General features: G+C 40.5%; 2 protein-coding genes across 11 annotated transcripts in view; one reads left to right on the top strand and one right to left on the bottom strand.

The window, feature by feature from the left end:
- LOC128755059 (teneurin-3-like) overlaps positions 1–3,385 on the top strand; it is a 162,663-nt gene extending 159,278 nt beyond the window's left edge. For 9 of the 10 annotated variants that reach the window (XM_053858266.1, XM_053858261.1, XM_053858260.1 and 6 more), the window contains 2 exons: positions 10–140; positions 223–3,385. In XM_053858266.1, the coding sequence (XP_053714241.1) occupies positions 10–140; positions 223–978 (887 nt within the window). In that variant the 3' untranslated portion in view covers positions 979–3,385. Of the gene's footprint in view, positions 1–9; positions 141–222 lie in introns of those variants that run through there. The other variant, XR_008414014.1, reaches the window with a different exon arrangement.
- Positions 3,386–10,538: 7,153 nt separating this feature from the next.
- LOC128754498 (heart- and neural crest derivatives-expressed protein 2-like) lies at positions 10,539–13,474 on the bottom strand. Its single transcript, XM_053857162.1, has 2 exons — positions 12,751–13,474; positions 10,539–11,209 (listed from the first exon to the last, which is right to left on the bottom strand). Exons 1-2 carry the CDS (start codon positions 13,372–13,374, stop codon positions 11,084–11,086), a joined length of 750 nt encoding a protein of 249 aa, XP_053713137.1. The 5' UTR covers positions 13,375–13,474; the 3' UTR covers positions 10,539–11,083.
- Positions 13,475–17,852: the final 4,378 nt, after the last annotated feature.

The following is a 17,852-nucleotide window of genomic DNA, read 5'->3' as shown; positions in this document are numbered from 1 at the left end:
CTTCCACAGATATTAACATCTGGTTGGTAACATTTGGATTCCATCTCCACAACGCTATCCCAGGATTCCCAGTTCCTCAATATGATCCAAGTAGACCTCCGCTAGAGATGAGAAAGAGCCAGCTTTGGGATGATCTTCCAGTGAGTGTAATCTTTAGAACTAATTATCAAACCTTTGTGATTTTTCCTTGATGCCATTTGACCACTTTTTTCCCCCTCACAGTCTATCTCGGGCGTCCAGCAGGAAGTGACCAGTCAATCTCGTGCTTTTCTGTCATTCGAACGAATCGCACCGCTTCACTCAGGTTGCCATCCTTCGGATGATGACAAACCTTGGCTGTGGTTCGCCGTTGTCAAGTCTCTCATTGGCAAGGGGGTAATGCTAGCTGTCATCCAGGGCCGAGTTGTGACCAATTCCTTGAATGTGGCTAATGAGGACTGCATCAAAGTAGCTTCTGTCTTGAACAACGCTTTTTACCTGGAAGATCTACATTTCACTGTCGAGGGCAGGGACACCCACTACTTCATCAAGACAAGTCTGCCTGACAGTGATCTAAGCACGCTGCACCTCACCTCTGGTAGGCGCTCACTGGAAAATGGCATCAACATAACAGTGTCTCAGTCCACAACAGTGATGAATGGCAGAACCCGGCGTTTTGCTGATGTTGAAATGCAGTATGGTTCTCTGTCGCTTCACATCCGATATGGAACTACACTAGATGAGGAGAAAGCACGGATACTGGAGCATGCAAGGCAAAGGGTTCTATCCCATGCATGGGGTCGTGAGCTGCAAAGAGTAAGGGATGGAGAGGAGGGCGTTCGCCTGTGGACAGAGGGAGAAAAGAGGCAGCTGCTTAGCAGTGGAAAAGTTTTGGGGTACGATGGCTACTATGTCTTGTCTGTTGAGCAGTATCCTGAGTTTGCAGATAATGTGAACAATATACAATTTCTTCGGCAGAGTGAGATTGGGAAGAGATAACATAGAGGAATCCCTTAGACTTTGACTGTCAGGAAAGCATTCTTACCTACTTTAAACACAGATGACTTCCAGTGCCACCTTTAACACCCTGACACACTGGAGCTGGGATGTATGATTTGGGTTTTGAAATGTATGTGTATCTGCCTTTTCCCTGGCTCTGTTTCTCTTTTCTATCCAATTATTTCTGTCTATTTTTTCTCTGTCCTTTGCCCAGGCATCTGCAAATGTGCTTATCCTTTGTGGGCTAAACAAATGAGAGTTATATATCAAACAGCCTGCGTCTCCACCCTGGTACTTGAACTCAACTCAGGCTTGAAGTTATTAGAAGGTGCCCAGCATACAGCTAACCATCCAACTTTGCCTGAGTGGAACCCAGACAACAGTTGAGGTTCCAAATGTAATCAGACTCGTTGTTGGGTCCTCATAACAGGGGCTGACACAAACTTTTTTTTTTTTATTTGTACACAGAACAATGTCACAAAGACAGAATAGTTTTCCTATTGAAAATGCATCTGCTTTGAAGTGAATTGTGCTTTGAATGAACAGAAGACACCATGAATCATCCCACTCTCGATGCCGTTTCCACCAGTGCCCAAGACACGGGGACTATCTGTTCACTTTCAAGTTGATTACATTCGCTTTTTAATCGTTGTTCTCCTAGTCAGCCTATCCTTTTCTTGGCAACATGTACGGTAGCTTTGTGTGGGTGTGTGCATGCCCGTGTGTCAATGTGTATGTATGTGTGTACACATCTGTGTGTCAAATAGGACACCATATTTCTGCCACACGTAGTAAGTACAGTGTTTTCTCATTCGTTGGTGGTAGGCTTGCTTGCAGTAGACACATGGCATTTTTGTGTTGGGAATTTAACGTTCCTTCTCAATGTTTCTGCTCATTTTACTTGAAGCAAAAGTGACATCTGAGTTATTGAGCAGGCGTCAGTGTCAAATTATGTTACTTGATATACTTCTTTTCTTTTAGTGGAATTGTGTAATGGCTAATGGGAAATGAATCTGTGCAGAACTACTAATGAGTCAGTTAACATAGGGAAGTTTTTAAACAATCTTCATGGATCTGTTTTCTTTGAAAGCTTGAAAATGTCACTTATCCAACCAGCACTATCCATGATGGTTATTTATGTACATTGTTTTTTAAAAAATAAATTCCCAAACTTTTTTTTGTCCAATGACCTCAGTATGTAATGGACAAGAATGTTTAATTTTTTCAACTTTTGTGTCACCACTCTGTCACCCATCTTCCAATGTGGGTCACATCTTGAGGAAGAAAATATTGAAATATATGTACTGAAATATGAAATATGAGAGATGCATTAAATAAGAAGCACAACCTGTGAGCTGCACCCCTTGTCAATATCAAACCCTCCAGACTGCTTGAACTTGTTGATATGGATTTCCTTTCAACAGAAACAGGACAGCACGATTCACACGGCAATCCTGTCAAACCACTAACAGATGCACACAACTGCACAAGAAACACTGGTCACTGGTTACTCACCATACGAGTTGATGTTCAACCGACAACCGTGTCTGCTGGTTGACTGAGCCAGTGTAGGGGAGAAATGGAATACATGTACCAACGTATTTTGAATACAAATTCTGAGTGATTGTATTCTGTTAGTTACAGATTTCATTGGTGGGATTTGGAAGATATGTGGTCTGAAATTATTTCGAAATTTGAAACCATCATTGCGGAGACTGTTAAAAGAGAAGTCAAGTCAGCTGTGAAATCTTTTGAGGAGAAGCTCATGACACAAAAGAGCACTGTCGACGAACTGGAGAGGTGTGCTAATGAGCATGATAACAAGCTGGCGGAGCTACAGGCTAAGGTGACTTCATTGACAGACAACGTCGAATCACTGAGAAAGACATGTGAGGACTTGGAGGCGCGCTCCAGGTGGAGCAATATCAGACTCATTGGATTGCCTGAAGGGACAGAAGGACCTCGCCCGACTGATTTCATCGCCAGTCTACTACAGGAGTTGCTTGGGCTGGAGACGGAGCCGCTTTTAGACCGGGCTGACCGCACGTTGCGTGCCAAGCCGAAACATGACGAACCTCCTCGCCCGCTTATTGTTCGGATGAACCGATTCCAAGACAGGAATCTGATTCTACAAAGTGCAAGTAAAGCTTCACCTTTGATGTACAGAGAGAAGAGGATCCATATTTTCCCGGACTTTACGTCGGCGGTGGCCAAGCAGCATGCGGCTTTCAGTCCTGTGAAGCGTAGACATCCAGATATACGGCTGATCCTAGTCTGGATAGATCATCCAGTACTCCAACTTCAATCTCTAAATCAGCCAAAATAATTTGAAGTTTCATGGAAGAATTTGGAATGATAGATCCTTGGCGTACTTTGAATCCTTTAAAAAGACAGTTTTCTTTTTTTTCACCTGTCCATCATACATATACCCGAATAGATTTTTTCTTAGTCCATAAGCGTCTCTTAAATTTAATATCAGAATGCAAATATGAACCAATAGTTTTATCAGATCATGCATGTTTATCCATGAATACATATGTTAAAAAATTGCTGAGAGTACGCACCCCTTGGCGTTTAAATCCTCTTCTGCTTCTAGAAAAAGAATTTGTTGAATTGATATCAAATCGCATAGATCTCTTTCTACAACTTAACAGGACCCGTGGTATTTCTCCTTCCTTACTTTGGGAGACTATGAAAGCTTATATACGTGGTGAGATTATATCCTTTGAGACACACAAAAAAAAGAAATGGAAACAGAGTTTGAATCAACTAACACAACAAATAATGCAGCTAGATCAAGAATTTTCAATATCAAAATCACCTGACTTGTATAAAAAGCGAATTATCTTACAAGCCGAGTATGACTCACTGATGACACGTTATAAAGCAATTGCTACAGTCTCGATCAACGTTTCATGAACATGGTGACAAACAGAGTAAACTATTGGCCCATAGACTCCGTCAAATAACATCTTCACAATTAATTCCTCAAATTCAAACAAAATCAGGGGTAACTTCAGATACCACAGAAATTAATAATAGTTTCAAAGAATTTTACAAATCTCTATACACATCTGAGGTCAACCCTACAATAACTGAATTAGATGCTTTTTGTGATCAACTTATTATTCCTACTCTAGATTCAAACTTATTTCAAAAATTGGAATCACCACTTACAATAATAGAACTTGAAATGGCAGTAAAATCCCTACAATCTGGCAAGAGCCCAGGACCGGATGGTTTTCCATCTGAATTTTATAAAATATTTTGGGACAAACTAGCTTTGCTGCTGTTTGAGGTTTTTACTGAATCATTTGATCAAGGTTCTCTTCCACATACCATGTCCCAGGCTACTATATCTTTACTATTAAAAAAAGGGAAAAATCCGTTATTCTGTGGATCATACCACCCAATAAGTCTACTTAATGCAGATTATAAAATACTTTCAAAACTGCTCGCACGACGGCTGGAAGACGTATTGCCTTCAATCATATCAATGGACCAAACTGGTTTTATTCGTGGTAGATATTCTTTCTTTAATTTGAGGCGGGTGTTTAATGTATTGTATAATGGCCATTCAAACATTTCTATGGAAGCTCTTGTCTCATTAGATGCGGAAAAAGCATTCGACGGGTTGGAATGGAATTATTTATTCTTCATTTTGAAGAAATTTAACTTTGGCTCTAACTTTATAAATTGGGTTAAATTACTGTATTCCTCACCACAAGCTACTGTAAGGACTAATGGCTTGCACTCAGCCTCTTTTCCACTTCAACGATCCACAAGACAGGGATGTCCACTCAGTCCCCTTCTATTTGCCATTGCCATAGAGCCTTTGTCCATTGCAATCCGTTGTCACCCAGAATTTACAGGAATTACCAGAAATGGAGTAGAAGCTAAGATCTCTCTATATGCCGATGACCTGCTGTTATTTACGTCTAATATAGCTCAGTCTATTCCAGTGGCTCTTACAATTCTTGATTCCTTTGGTAAAATCTCAGGATATAAGGTGAATTTTGGGAAAAGTGAGTTATTTTTTGTCAATGGATTATCAGAAGATGATTCCTCGCCAAATTTACCATTTAAACTTGCCAAGACAGGCTTTTGTTATCTAGGTATTCATATCACAGATGCATATAATAAATTATTTAAAAGAAATTTCAGTGCACTACTGGCTCAAACTAGACATGATTTTGATCGATGGTCTCTTTTGCAATTATCGGTTGCGGCCAAAATCAATACAATAAAAATGAACATCTTGCCTCGTTTTATGTATTTGTTCCAATGCATACCAATATTTATTCCCCGTTCCTTTTTTCGAAAACTAGACAGCATTATTTTAGAATTCATTTGGGACAAAAAGCCACCGAGATTAAAGCTGCAGTCTCTTCAAAGAGCTCGAGAGTTGGGAAGCATGGCGCTTCCAAATATGCAATTCTACTACTGGGCGGTTAACCTAAGGAATTTAAATCTTTGGATTCAGTACAACTCTCTTGAAGATCCACCGATGTGGCTTACTATAGAAGCACACTCCGTACACCCAGCCTCACTACAATCCTTGTTGCACTCCCATATTTCTTCATCTATTTCCAGGTATACGAGTAATGTCATTGTCAGGTCATCAATGAAAATATGGGTGCAGTTTCGTCGCTACTTTGGCTTTCAATCAGTGTCCACTAAATGCCCACTCAATAACAATCATTTATTTCCTCCTTCATTAATGGATAATGCCTTTTCAAAATGGGCCGAACTGGGAGTGAAATGTATCAAAGACTTGTTCATAGATGGGACATTTGCCACCTTTCAACAATTAGTCAATATATTCTCTGTGCCTCAGAGGGATTTTTTTCGATAATTACAAGTACGAAGTTTTGTCTCCAAAACATGTGCTTGCTTTCCGGCTTTACCCACTGACTCTGAAATTCACATATTTTTGAGTGCTCTTTCATCCTTTAAAGGTGCTATATCGTCTATCTATTTTAATATACAGGCACTTAGATCCAGCTCATTGGGCATTTATAAAACAACTTGGGAAGCTAGTTTAGGAATGGAAGTGTCTGAAGACACTTGGAGTGAAATATTACGGAGAGTGCACAAGTCCTCTATTTGTGCGAGACATTGTTTTCTTCAATGCAAAATTCTTCATCGAGTTCATTTCACAAAAGAGCGACTGGCAAGAATATTTAAGAATGTGTCTCCTTCTTGTGATCGTTGTCATCAAACACCAGCAAATTACATCCACATGTTTTGGGAATGCCCACATTTATCCAAATATTGGCGAGAGATTTTCTCTTTTCTATCTAATTTGACAGGTATCATAGTTCCACCAAACCCACTGACAGCCATCTTTGGGGTCACACAACCTTCACTCAGCCTCTCCTCCGTACAAAAAGATGCCATAGCTTTTACCACTCTTCTTGCTCGAAGATTAATATTGTTAAGACGGAAATCTAATCTACCTCCTACACACACACAGTGGCTAAAAGATGTTCTATATTTTTTGAAGCTAGAGAAAGTTAGGCTGGCTATACGTGGACAATTGGAGAAGTTCAATAAAGTTTGGAAACCTTTTTTTGTTTTAATCAATAAAATAGAATTTACATTTGAACCAGAAGCTGTTGACAATTAGGTGGGTTTCCATAATTTTGTACACTGAGGTCAAATTATTTGTCATTTATTTATTAATTTATTTTCTACTGTTCTGTATATTTGCATGATCATTAATATTACTTTTTTCTGCTTAAACACCATGCGCGTTGGTTGTCTCAATGCTCATAATTTTTAATGTACCATAAGAGGGTGGGAGAGAGGGTTGGTGGTTTGTTTTTGTTAGTTTTTTTTTTCTTCTTTTTCTTTCTACTCTGTTATTTGGCAGAATTCACCTCATGGCCTTGATATCATGTTTTGCTGTTTTGTGTTCTGCCAAAAAAAACAATAAAAAAAAATAAATAAATAAAAAAAATAGTTGAACATGAAATTACTCTGTAGTACTTTGACGTTTCATATGACAGCTGTAGCAGTCTCTGTCACAGCAGTTAAAACAGCCCACGCTGACTCATGTTAATGTCCTATTTACATTGTGTCTGGCACAATGAGCTTGGAGCAGGTACAACAGAGCCAGTGGTGTAGAAACAGGTAGAAATGTATTTCTGGCTTGGAAATTCAAGCACCAGGTTGAACTGAAAGAGGAAAGGGATGGGAAAAAGGTGACAGCGCAAAGCAAACTCTGTTTCCCAGGAACCGAGCTGCTCTCCAGTTAGAAAGGCTTCACATTCAACCTGTCCATTCAAGTAAGTGACTTTTTGAAAGTGACTGCAGGTACCTTGTTTTGGTTGTGATTACCTAGCTGCCTGCCTAATGTGTCACTTTAGTGTTTTCGATGCAGAATTGCTATGACTTTTACTATGTTTTTATGTGCACTTGCACACAAGCTGATGCATTGTAAGCTGGTGTTACCAGAGATTCATTCTTAAACTGACGACCACGCCAACTGAAGTTGGTGGTTGATGACAAAATAACTTACCCACAAGCACAAATAATCATATCTAAATGTGCTAAAACTGCCTTTGTGCTCATCATTAACTAATTCCTTCGTATTAAGTAAAAGTATAGAGTTTGAACTGGATCTATTGTTTTGATGACATGCTATGGGTGGTGCATTTTAATGCAGTTTGTATTAGAATACAATGTAAAATAAACACACATTTATTCAGTTTGTTCTGAAATGTGATATGAAATTAATAACGCTAACTTCACACTGCATGACAGGTAACCACTTAGAACAGGATCTCTTGCTGCGTTACAACCACCTGTACTGGACTGAAGACTAAGAAGGACTGAGGTAACAAGTAAAAGTGTTCTTGGTTTGTTTTTATGATGCAGAACAGCACATTCGCTGCAATTGTGCCATTCATTTTATCTATTCGGAGAGTTAAGTCTTTCACCTTGCTGGACGCATATGTTTGCTGGTTAAAAATAAAGCCATTGAAATAGTAGTGGTGCAGGGGTTATCTGTTTCTATTTTTTTAACCTAGTCCTTGAACAGGCAATTAAAAATGTTGTCTTTGTGCAAGTGTACTTCGTGCTCCATAGCCAAAATATTTTATATTCAGGGAGTCTACTTTCCGGACTAGGTCAAATTGTCAGGAGGAGATCCCTGGCCACTCCCAGACGTGCCATGGGCCCTGACACACGCGGGGGCAGATCAGGTCCCGGGGTGTTCGCTCCAGCAATCACTGCGGGACATGAGGGCTTTGGCAGGTTCTCAGCCAGGAGCCACCCGCTGGTCAAGGATTTTCTATAAGGTGCTTGTAAAGTTAGATGAGTTGCTAGTGCTATTATTCCCCGGTGGAGTTTGCTGACCGTGTTGGATAGGCTGTGCATGTCACCGTACAGACCTCATGAAATTTGTGAAGTGATTTAAACTAGATCACAAAACAACTTTCTCTTTCATTTATCATCGTCAGCCTACAAAGACTCACACAAAAGCTGGCAATGTGATAATGAAATAGAAAATGGTGCAGGCCTGAGTAGAATAATAATAATAATAATAATAATAATAATAATAATAATAATAATAATAATAATAATAATAATAATAATCCGAGCCGAGGGGATGTCTATAATCCAGCACCCAACTTTGGCAGTGAACTATGAAAAGTAAAAGTCCTCTACTTCACTGCTTGTTGTCGAAGCTGAGAATGTCGCTGCAACTCCTGGTGTATCAGGTGAGTCAGGAGATCTGCCACAAGCGAGCCAGGAGCGAGCCAACTTGTGACTAAAATGAAAGAAAGACCCTTGTTGTTGCACGCCAGACTCACTAGATGGCAGTATATGCTATTTAGAAAAAGTGCATGCATCAGGAAAGACGTACACAATTCAAATGAGACAAGGGCATGAGAGGTATAAACGCCACCTGCAGTAGAACGAAGGAACAAATAAAGCAGAACAAAGCAGAGGAACAACTATCCCAATAAATGAAATGATCTACCCTCTTTTGGTCTTCCAGGCTTTCACTCGTTTTCAAATTTCTGCCATTTCTGTCACATCTCAGCAAAAAAAAAAATCTACATGCTGTGTCTTTCAGCAGCAAAACACCGCCCTTTTTTGGCCTATTTGTCTCTCCTGTTTTGTGGTAAACTGGCGTGCAACATCCCATTTCCTATCCTTGCTCATTGGCGGGGTGTTTCTTGACCCCAAGGGCCCTCAGTCTTCTTCGGGTCCTCATCCTATCGCCAACCATGTTTTTCTATGTCACAAAATGCTGCACGTATTGAAACCCTCACCCCAAATGCTGCATATGAGAACTTGGCAAAAGATACAAGAAAGCTATCAGCAGGCCCAATTTTAGGTAAGTGTGAACCAGGCAGCCGGCCAAGGTGGCATTTCTTTTGTGGGTGGGCATAAGAATGTAAAAAATTCTGCTTTTCTTCAGGTGCCTGGATATGAAGGAGGGATATGAAGCCTGCCAGATGACCCTGCTTGACACGGCACTGTGTGAGGGACATGAAGTGCAAAGGAAGGGGATGCCGGTCGGACAGCTGACTGCAGGCTTGCTGGGACAGTCAGAAATGCAGTCGCGAATACAGCAGCAATGCGGTTTCTGGAACATAGAAAGAGCTTCTTAATCCTGCACAACATGGTAACCCAATTGAGGAATAAGGCCCTGGCCATAACTTCATCTTTATAAGCCATTTGGGACACAGGTTAGTTTGGAACTGAATTTGCCAGCGAGCCAGATGTTTTTGTGGCAGTTTATTGTTAGTGAATCTGTTGACCATTATTTATTGTTGTCGTTATTTGTCTTGTCTTGTTTATAATGTTTGGAAAGTAGCAGAGGACTGTCATAAACATGTTCCAAATTCCAAAGATTTCTTTCTTTCTTTTTCCTCTTTTTTTCGTCAAAGGTTTTGCATGATTGGTCACAGTGAGCATAAAGGAGAGGGAGATGTGCTTAATGCTTGAGGTTGAAGTTAAGTGTGCACATGAGAGAGACATGAGAGTGACACTTGGTTGCTGCTAGTGCAGTGACTACACACAGCATGCTGGTCAGGTGAAGAAACTGAGAAAGAGATCATGGTTTATGAACAAGAAACATATTTCTCATTTCTTTTTCGTAATTTAAGCCCTTATAGCTGAACGAGAATTATATATGTTCCTTGAATCTGCAAGTTATGCCATGCTCATTTTGTTAAATGTCTTTCTACTGTACTGACATGGTATGGTACTGTATGGTGAGATGGTACTTACAGTAGAACGGAGTTACAGTAGAATGAATGGAGTGGCGGAGCATATGACTGGGCTCCTGACAGAGAGAATGTCACCGATCTAGTGTCCAAATTTACATTCCTTAATGAAGTTAACTAAGCCAGTTATGTAGGACAGCATTTTATTTCATATCATAAACATCTACATATGTCACAACAAAAATCCAGTTCCTAACTATGACAGCCTGACTGGGTGGAGCGATCCATGTTGGTGGTGCACATACATTTTTAAAAAGAAGTAAACAGTCATTGCATATGTATTTTGCAGTTTGACTGTTGTAAGCTTAATAGATGTCATTACATGCCAAGAGGCAGCCCCCTCAAGGTACACAGTAAGGCACCTGTGACTAAGTGAGAATGTAACACTCCTGAAAGAGACATGAACTTGTTTGAGAGAGACTCGGCACATGCCCTTGCACAACAAAAAACGCAATTCAATTTTAAGTCTTCATTTTATAATGAATTTTGGGTGAGGACGCAGAACACAGCAACACAAACAGCAGTAGAAAAAGAAAAACACATTTCTGTATCAACCAAACTGCATTTTATGAATGTCCAGTTTCCAGTAGCTTGTCGATTGCACATAAAATTGCCTAAATAATAAAATAGGCTTGTGAACGCACGTGTGTTTGTGTCTTATAATTGATCATATATTGTTTCCACAAATTATTATTAGTATTATTATCAACTGTTGTTGAGGGTGACGCTGGTGGTCGTTCGGTGAATACATCAGACGCCGCAGTAATTCTTAGATAGTTCAACAAAGAATAATAACACAGAGACAACACTTTTTTTGGATCCCAAAGAAAACAGCGTGGAATTAAATGATCGACTGAAAACTACTGATGAAGCTCCAAAGCCCAAACGTGCTGGGGCCATCCAGTTCTTCCTTTCGTTTTCTTATCACCCATTGGCATTGAGGATACGTGTGACGACGATGCCGATGTTGTCTTTAAAATGTCCACCTAAGAACACAGAAGAACGTTAGTGTGCGTGTCAAAGCCATTTTAGGTAAGCATCTTATTGCACGTAGATTAAAAAGGAACGCGCTACGATGAACGCGAGAGAAGCTTGTATTGTGTTGGTAATTTCATTTTTTTCTCGTATATGTTGAATTACCTTCATTGAGATCCATTATTAAATATATGCGTCTAAAAAGTAAATTAATTTCGTGTCAATTTTGTGTAGAACGGGACGCTGCCAAGAACAAGGTTCAGCCAATAATAACGTAAAGAGTGTCACTTCGCATTAAAAACTTCTACTGGACAGTAAGCAAGCCTACCTCAGAGGAGACGTTGTCAAGACATGCCACGGCAAGAGCGGGACAAACATGATCATATATTCAGAAGATGAAAGGACATATATTTTCATTAAATTGTTTTCAATTATGTTTTCGTTTCCGACTTCGTCCTTGGAAAATGCTGTGTACAAAATCCGAGGTTCCTCCAATTAAACGAAATGTTTCGTTCAGGTAACGCTAAGTGAATACATTTGGTGACTTTAAATAATTGCTATTTTTGTGATTGCTATTAATATTTGCGGAGGACGTGACCACGCACATTACGATCATTATAAAGCAGCGCGCAGGATTCATATATATATATATATATATATATATATATATATATATATATATATATATATATATATATATATATATATATATATATTACACTGTCGGGACGGGATAGGCAACGTTGTTATTATTACGGGGATAATTTACGTTATTGAATACATGAAACACGTTTTCTTTTGTAATTAAATCACTGGTTGTCATTGCTGTAATTACAGCTATAATACACACTTAAACTTCATCTTACCGAAAATACTTTCCAATGGTGTTCTCATTTTAAAATGTCCTTTGTTTTATCTATTGAGAAGTCTTGCATTAATATTTATGTGTTCAGGTACTTGCTGCTTCCGTGTGATAGAATTTGAATAAATCCTGAATTAAAATAGTCGAATCCAGTACGAGTTAAAGGGAACACATTGTTGTTCTGTAGTTGATTTATCGTTTCAAGACTGCTATTACGTTCATTGAAATAATCACAATCACAATCCACAATTTCACCACCAAATTATCCATATACATCTACTTCTGAATCCATGATTTGGTATGTTTCTATTATAATCCGGGCGACACATTTTTTTTAACCATTATAACCTCAAGAGTAGTGTTTTTCTTCAGTTCGTCTGTGCCCCCACTGCGTGTGTGTGTGTGTGTGTGCGCGCGCGAGATCTTGAACTAATACATATCAAGTAAGTAGTTGTATGATCTCCGTAATTCAATCATTACGACACGTGCACCGTTAGTGCACATTATTTAATGTTTGAAAACTCGTAATATCCATCATCCATGTCACATATATTCTGTACTTTGTGCGAATTCACAACAAACGACTTTGATCTTTGATTTGAAGTAATTTCCAACTCAGTAATTGTTCATGGGTGGAGCACACATTTGAGTATTCGCCAAAGTTTATATCAACGTGTCCGTCTGCCTTACCGCTTCCCTCTGTCGTCTCCCCTCCGTCTTCAGCTCGGCCTTAAAAGCGTGTGTATCCTCCTGTTGACCGTCCTTGTCAAGGATGTCCATCAGGTAGGAGATGTAGCTGGTGGCCAGCCTTAATGTCTTTATTTTCGAGAGTTTAGTGTCAGCGGGAACATTAGGAATACATTCCCTCAACTCTGCAAATGCCGAATTAATACTTTGGGTCCGTCGCCTCTCTTTCCTGTTAGCCGTGGGTCTGCGCTTTACGGACCGGGGATGTGTCTGGTGTTGAAGCCCGATCGCCGCTCCAGTCTCTGAGTTACGAACCCCATGTGAGAGCAAAGCTGTGGGCCCGTAGTGATGATGGTAGTGCGAGTCCAGGCCTCCGTTAGAGCCGGCGCCGTTGTTCCCATGGTAGTCCGGGCTGTATCCAGGCGCAAACTTGTATTCAGTGGGCGGCATGTCCGCGCGGCTGATGAACCAGCTGGTGAAATACTGAGGAGCCGCAGCACTGTCTTCTTGGCAACGAGTCGCTGTAGCCGCATGTAGCGAGTAGTGGTGGCTGTCGTGATGGTGCATGGCCGGGTGTTGAGGAAACCCGGACACCAAACTCATCGCAGCGCAAAAGCGCCCGCACATGCGCGCGAGTCCTTAGCAAATACAGCAAGCGTTAAGTAAAACTTACAATTCCTTCCTCGATGTTTATGTTTCAATACAATCTCCACGTCTCTTCAGAAGAAAGCTGTTTTACATCTCCGGTATGCAAATTGCTGCTGACCCACCGGTCACACTGCACCGAAAAACCCGCCCTCAGGCTGTGTCATCACAGGCACATCGTCATGGTCACCTTCAAGGGGATTATGATTTCCCTCCATCACCAAACGTACTGTGGTGTACTTGGTCCGCCCTACATGACATGAAGAGTCGAGAGCCTGGAGACACAATCGCAGCGCGATAAAGACACACACACACACACACACACACACACACGGTGAGAGAGGGAGAGAGAAGTTCCTTGCACATTTGACGAACAAAAACGAAACTTTGAAAATATCAGATAACTGCTGCTAGGGACATGCATTCTGATTAATGGTTTATTTTACTTGTAAATGCTCATTGTGCAATTGTTGGAATAAAAGTATTGCTAGCCTTATACACCCATGTTGTAGTATCTATATCTAGATTAGATTAGATCAATATGATTATTAATTCTATGTTTGAAGGGTTGTCTACGGTGTTCTCACAGCAAGATGATGGTGCTGGGACGCTCATCACAAACGTACTGTATAATAAGGAGTTAACAGTGTATTTATTCTCCATGTTACAATAAAGAATATAGATATCACGCACTCATTTCTGTGTGTCTCTTGAGCCTCAGACATCAGCAGACAAATTGCAGTGAAGTAAATCAGAGACCATTTAATTTACATGCAGCTGTGTGGGTGTCATGACACACACACATGCACACACACACACACACTTCTTATCTTTGTGAGGGCACTCATTGCTATACCACTTTCCTCTCACCATGCTCTCACCCTTAACTTAACCATCCAAAACAGATGGGTAACCTTAAGCAGGACATTGAAGCAAACTAAAACCAAATTATGATATCCTGGTTATTTTGAAATTTTAACCCTCAAAGTGAGGTTTAAAGACCTACCTAACCTGCCTCCTTGAATGACACTCATACTGGTTCTCATAAAGATAGAAGTACAAGAACACACACACACACACACACACACGTTTGTTTTGCTAATTTTTGTGAGGATCTCTCATTGACATAATGTTTTCCCCAGCCTTTTGCCTTCATCCTAACCATCCAAAACAAATGGCTAACCTCAACCAGGAGTTAGGACCAAAGTTAAACCTATTTATAATAGACTACTTTTACTGGGATTTGAACCCTCTGGACCTTGTGAGGATAGGCCAAAATGTCATCAAAAAGAAAAATGTCCTCACAAGAAGGTGGCTTGTCAAGACTAAGTAGTCACTAGTATGGCAAAACATGCCCACTTGTATTTCTGTCCTTGTGTGGACATTGTGAGGGCCTCACAATGCTTGACATAATGCTTTCCCCAGCCTCTTGCCCTAAACATAATGACTAAGCTTAACCAGGACTCTGAACCAAACTTAAACCCATTTATAATTATGATTTTGAAGTCTTCATCCTCAAATATTATCATGACCCAATTATGAATCTTCATCCTGAAATGGTTAAACTTGTCAGAATTGACAAAAGGTTTTAACATCTACCTATGGAACTGTCAAACTCAGGATTTGGGCCAAAGGACCAGGTCTGGTTACATTGTCTGTTGCTCTTATGGTTCTACTATGGAGAAGAACAGGCAAACCTAACAGGTAACTGATGGGAGCCGTTTCAGACGGTTATATTGTACTGACCGATCAACTAGTCCAACTGACGAGTCAGAGCCGTTCAGAGTAATGGTTGACCGCCATCCCTGTAATGTAGCTGTAATCGTCAAACACACTTCCTCCAGCTGATCTCTGGATTAAACTGGAATTATTTTCTGAATAAAATTAAATAATCATAATAATCTTCGTCATCCAAGGCTTCTGATCGGCCCGAGTGACGATGGTCTTGTTGACTGTGACCCCCTCCATGCACCACTGGATGTAGCCACCCCCACGTCTGTTTGCTGACTGTCTATAACAGCATCCTTGAACATGCTGCTACGGACAGGGCTGACATGGCTCCCTCTGGCCACACTCTCACTGTCTCCACCGCTGGTTTCTCTCTAGTGAGCAGGGGCTGGTATGCACGGACCAGCAACACAGAGAGATGATCTGCGGAGCCGAGGTAAGGACGAGGGACAGCTCTGTACGCCTTCTTGATGTTGGTGTAGACCAGGTCCAGGGTCTTCCCCACGAGTCCACATGCTGGTGAAAGGCCGAAAGCACAGTCTTCATATTGGAATGGTTGAAGTTCCCAGCCACAAGACACTCTCAGTCCACACACGGAGCAATTTTTTCTCGTTTACTGTTTTCTATGCCAATTATGTTTACCCCAATGCCTCAGTCGTCCACTTACTTTCACCCAATGTCTCATTTCCTTCAACAACACACACATATGCACACTCACAGGGAAAAGGATAACTCCCTAGAGCTAAAGTGTACGTACAGTAGATATTGTTTTGATACAGGAAACATTTTTGGTTTTGGAAGTGCACTGCGACCTTAATGTGATTGCCTGCCAGACATGCACAGATGCAGAAAAAACAAAGCATATGGAGCTCAGTTTAAACTGATCTCAGTTGTAGCCTCCATTAACAGATGTCACTGAGCAGGATCAGGACAGGAGAGATATTTACAGCCTGTACTCCCTTTTCTGTTTTAATCTCCATCTTCAAATCACCTTCAAACAGACTGACAGGGGAGAGACATGCATCCATCTTGCTTTAGTTTGCTTTTGTTCAGGGATTCCTCCATGTTTGTTGTTGTTGTTATCATCCTAGCTGCAACGTGTCTTGTGTGATCAGTGGACCTTGTGCACTTACAAAGGTTCTGTGTTGTCTGGAGAGCAAACTGTTAAATTAAATTACATTTTTTTCTGTAATTAATTAATTGTAATAATGTTGTAATTAATTAATCGTAGTTAACCTGTTAAAGTCCCACCACTAATATAAACACATATACTCACATACACACGTGCACACAAAAACATATAGACACCCCAGTTTCCTCAGCCCTTTATCTTTTCCACTTCCCCCTTTACTTTAGGCCTACATGTGACAATAAACATCTCTGAGCAGGGCTGCACATGAAATGTATAGACTGCCTGCCAAGAGTCTGGTTCTCTTTAGGTTTCTCCCTGGTTGAGACAGTTTTTTTTCTTGACGCATTTGCAATATCACATGCTTGAAAGGGTGCTGCAGTCATAAAGCTTCTGTAGATCTACCAAGACACAACTATTTTTTACCCTCTCTCTAATTCTCTAAAAAAGTCCTCCTTGCAAACAACATCTTCCGTGCTCTTTCTTGGCATGAAACCATACTGGGGCTCACTGGCAGTTAATTATCTTTAAGCCAAAGTAATTAAATGAACGGCAATCAAATCTTCCCCTTCATCGTCGCTCATGTCTGGACTGCAATGATGGCTCTTTTTTCATCAACATTCAAGAGACCAACCCATTTGTATAATCATTGATTACCACAGAAAACATCCGGTGGAGAATTGTATTGATTTGGCGATACATGAAGGGGATACAACAGTGAAGTCATTGAAAAAATGGTGGTGGTTAATGTTTTTACAGAGCAGACTGGTCACATTTGTTAAGACAGAAATTACACATAACGTCAAGTATATGACACAGACCAACAACGAGAGTAACACTGAAAAACAAAGCTTACATTTCAAAAATAAAAATAAAAAGCTTACAGCAAAATAAGGACAATAAGGAAAAGTAGGAATAGGTGCCATGTGATCAGACCTGTTCCTCATTCTTCTCTATTTTCAATCACACATGTATGTTCAAATTATGTAAAGCAATGTTAATTATGTAACTTATGAAGGCGCGATCGTGACTCTGAAGTGGTGTGCGATGGAATTTGATGTCGTGACTGAAGCACGGCGTGGTGGAACATGGTGGAGTATGGTGTCGCGCCTACACACTGCTATGGAAATGAATTTACATTCCGTGATCACTTTCTGGTGTACAGAGCTACTTAAATACCAAGTTGTTGAGAGTTGTTGAGCTGCCTCTGTCCATCGGCTCCTGTCGCTGACATACCGCGTTTACGGTCATTGTACATCCACTTTCATGGAGCCTTGATGTGAACACGCACAGCTTTTTCCATCAACCAATCCACAAACCGAGTGCATCAGTCAAAAAAATCTATCCGAGTTACTTTGATGGTATTCAGGAGCATGTGCATGTGCAAAAACAAATAAAGATGATTCCAGTATCACAAAACAAGACAGCAGGTAGTGCATAAAACAACCAAAATTACCTTGATTCAGAAGCTTTCCAGAATGACCTTGGTGCCCTCGTGACCCTTACACGTGGGTGAATGGACAGCATTGATCAATAGCAATAATCTTAGAGCTATCACCATTGAAATCTAACAGTTTCTAATTCTTTGTTTCAGTGCTGTGAT

The sequence above is a fragment of the Synchiropus splendidus genome, chromosome 2 (genome assembly GCF_027744825.2).
Source record: "Synchiropus splendidus isolate RoL2022-P1 chromosome 2, RoL_Sspl_1.0, whole genome shotgun sequence".
Classification (NCBI taxonomy): Eukaryota; Metazoa; Chordata; class Actinopteri; order Syngnathiformes; family Callionymidae; genus Synchiropus; species Synchiropus splendidus.
This window is presented reverse-complemented; position numbering and strand designations above follow the sequence as displayed.